The 2,500-nt window shown below is 48.0% G+C and overlaps 1 protein-coding gene across 2 annotated transcripts in view; it reads left to right on the top strand.

Moving 5' to 3' along the window:
* tmem254 (transmembrane protein 254) overlaps nt 1-2,500 on the top strand; it is a 7,811-nt gene that overhangs the window by 4,485 nt on the left and 826 nt on the right. The window contains exons 2-4 of one of the 2 annotated variants that reach the window (XR_014029132.1): nt 15-118; nt 986-1,045; nt 1,331-1,581. Coding sequence is in view for 1 of the 2 variants with exons in the window: in XM_081351986.1 (XP_081208112.1) it covers nt 15-118; nt 986-1,045; nt 1,331-1,454 (288 nt within the window). In the remaining variant the exon portion in view is untranslated. Of the gene's footprint in view, nt 1-14; nt 119-985; nt 1,046-1,330 lie in introns of both variants that reach the window. The other variant, XM_081351986.1, reaches the window with a different exon arrangement.

The following is a 2,500-nucleotide window of genomic DNA, read 5'->3' as shown; positions in this document are numbered from 1 at the left end:
GTTGTGTGTTTCAGTGGACAGTGTTCTGGCCTCAGGGCGTCCCGTACAGCAGTCTCGGGCCTCTCGGCGCTCTGGTCAAGCGTTTAGTGGACGATCATTACCCTGTCCTGTATTACGGGTGAGTGGATCAAACCCAGCGCTCACGTCACGCATTAATCATAACTTCACATTATAGAAAGATTGTGTAATTCTCTTTGGAAAATCTGGCCTTTTGGTGCAAAATGTGTTTAACCCTCTGTTGCTCTTCAGCCTTCAGCAGAGGTCAAACACCTTTACATGAGGGGTTTTACTACGGTACGACACTTGGTAAAAGGTTTGAAGTGAACACAAAAAATCCTGGACATGATTCGAACAGGTTTAATGATCCTGGATAAACATTCACACTCACGATCCTCGCGGTCAGACATGACGCAGTGTAGATGAATGAGAGAGTTTCCTCTAGTGGAAGCGTTCGGTACTGCAGCCGAACACACTCTCACTGGAAGATATATTTCATATAAAAATTGGAAATAGTATTTGTCCATTTTTCATAACAATACACATAATATTCTGTAGCTTTTTTTAAGTTCACTTTTTAAAACTTTTTTCACTCCAGCAATAATCTGCCGAGTGTCGTCTTCGAAAAGAGATCAAACTTCAGTCTGTCGCTCTAAAGCGTTCAGGATTTACCAGTTTAAGTTGGAAATTACATTTTCATGTCTATGCTCAAAAAGTGAATAAATGGATTATAAATAAAGCGTAAATATAATTTAGTCCCATAAAATCCCCTAAAAATACAAAATATTAAATACAAAAACATTATTGAACTAAAATATAGTACATTAATTTCATTTAAATAAAAAAAAACACATTACGTTCATATAAACTCCACAACTGATTCTCCTCTAAAACAACATCAACAAACAACATCAGTCTTTACAGAAGGACACACTTCTCATTAATTAATGTCAGAGTCTGATGTGTGTGTTACACGTGTGTGTTTCAGCTGGTATCTGACATGGATCATCCATACACTCGAGGGTCTGTATGCGCTGAAGGTCTGCAGGTGAGACGTGTGTGTGTCAGTTCATGTGTTCCGCCACAGGGTGGCAGTGCAGATCATGTTCACACTGACTGTGTGTGTGTGTGTGTGTGTGTGTGTGTGTGTGACAGTTCGCATGTTCCACCACAGGGTGGCACTGCAGATCATGTTCACACTGACTGTGATAATACATGCAAAACCTTAATACTACATTACATGACAAGAATCTGTGTATATAAATGAAGATTAACATCAGTTTTACCCATAAGTCGTGTGTGTGTGTGTGTGTGTGTGTGTGTGTGTGTGCAGTGATAAAGGCATCGACAGCTCGTCCACTCGTCTGCTGTGGTTTGTTCAGACCTTCTTCTTTGGATTCGCGTCTCTCGGTCTTCTGTTGAAGTACAAGCCCGACGGCCGATCCAAGCGCCAGTGAGCGGCACACGCCACATCTCCCAGCATGCACTGGTCTTCATCTCCCAGCATGCACTGGTCTTCATCTTCCACAGTAACGCACAAGCGCCGAGGCCTTTTCCACATGATCCGGGTTCAGGAACTCAGCAGTCAGTGCATAAACATCACAACACACGCGTGTTTACCTGAACCTCGAGTGTTATGCTAATCAGTAAACATGCTAACTCCGTGTCGGCCCAGATCCGGCGCGCTGAATCCACATGTTCCAGATCCGGCGCGCTGAATCCACATGTTCCAGATCCGGCGCGCTGAATCCACATGTTCCAGATCCGGCGCGCTGAATCCACATGTTCCAGATCCGGCGCGCTGAATCCACATGTTCCAGATCCGGCGCGCTGAATCCACATGTTCCAGATCCGGCGCGCTGAATCCACATGTTCCAGATCCGGCGCGCTGAATCCACATGTTCCAGATCCGGCGCGCTGAGTCCACATGTTCCAGATCCGGCGCGCTGAATCCACATGTTCCAGATCCGGCGCGCTGAGTCCACATGTTCCAGATCCGGCGCGCTGAGTCCACATGTTCCAGATCCGGCGCGCTGAATCCACATGTTCCAGATCCGGCGCGCTGAATCCACATGTTCCAGATCCGGCGCGCTGAATCCACATGTTCCAGATCCGGCGCGCTGAATCCACATGTTCCAGATCCGGCGCGCTGAATCCACATGTTCCAGATCCGGCGCGCTGAATCCACATGTTCCAGATCCGGCGCGCTGAATCCACATGTTCCAGATCCGGCGCGCTGAATCCACATGTTCCAGATCCGGCGCGCTGAATCCACATGTTCCAGATCCGGCGCGCTGAATCCACATGTTCCAGATCCGGCGCGCTGAATCCACATGTTCCAGATCCGGCGCGCTGAATCCACATGTTCCAGATCCGGCGCGCTGAATCCACATGTTCCAGATCCGGCGCGCTGAATCCACATGTTCCAGATCCGGCGCGCTGAATCCACATGTTCCAGATCCGGCGCGCTGAATCCACATGTTCCAGATCCGGCGCGCTGAAT

This window comes from Scardinius erythrophthalmus (assembly GCF_964197995.2).
Source record: "Scardinius erythrophthalmus genome assembly, chromosome: 21".
Taxonomy (NCBI): Eukaryota; Metazoa; Chordata; class Actinopteri; order Cypriniformes; family Leuciscidae; genus Scardinius; species Scardinius erythrophthalmus.
Note: the sequence above shows the minus strand (reverse complement) of the source record. Positions and strands in the feature narration are given on the sequence as shown.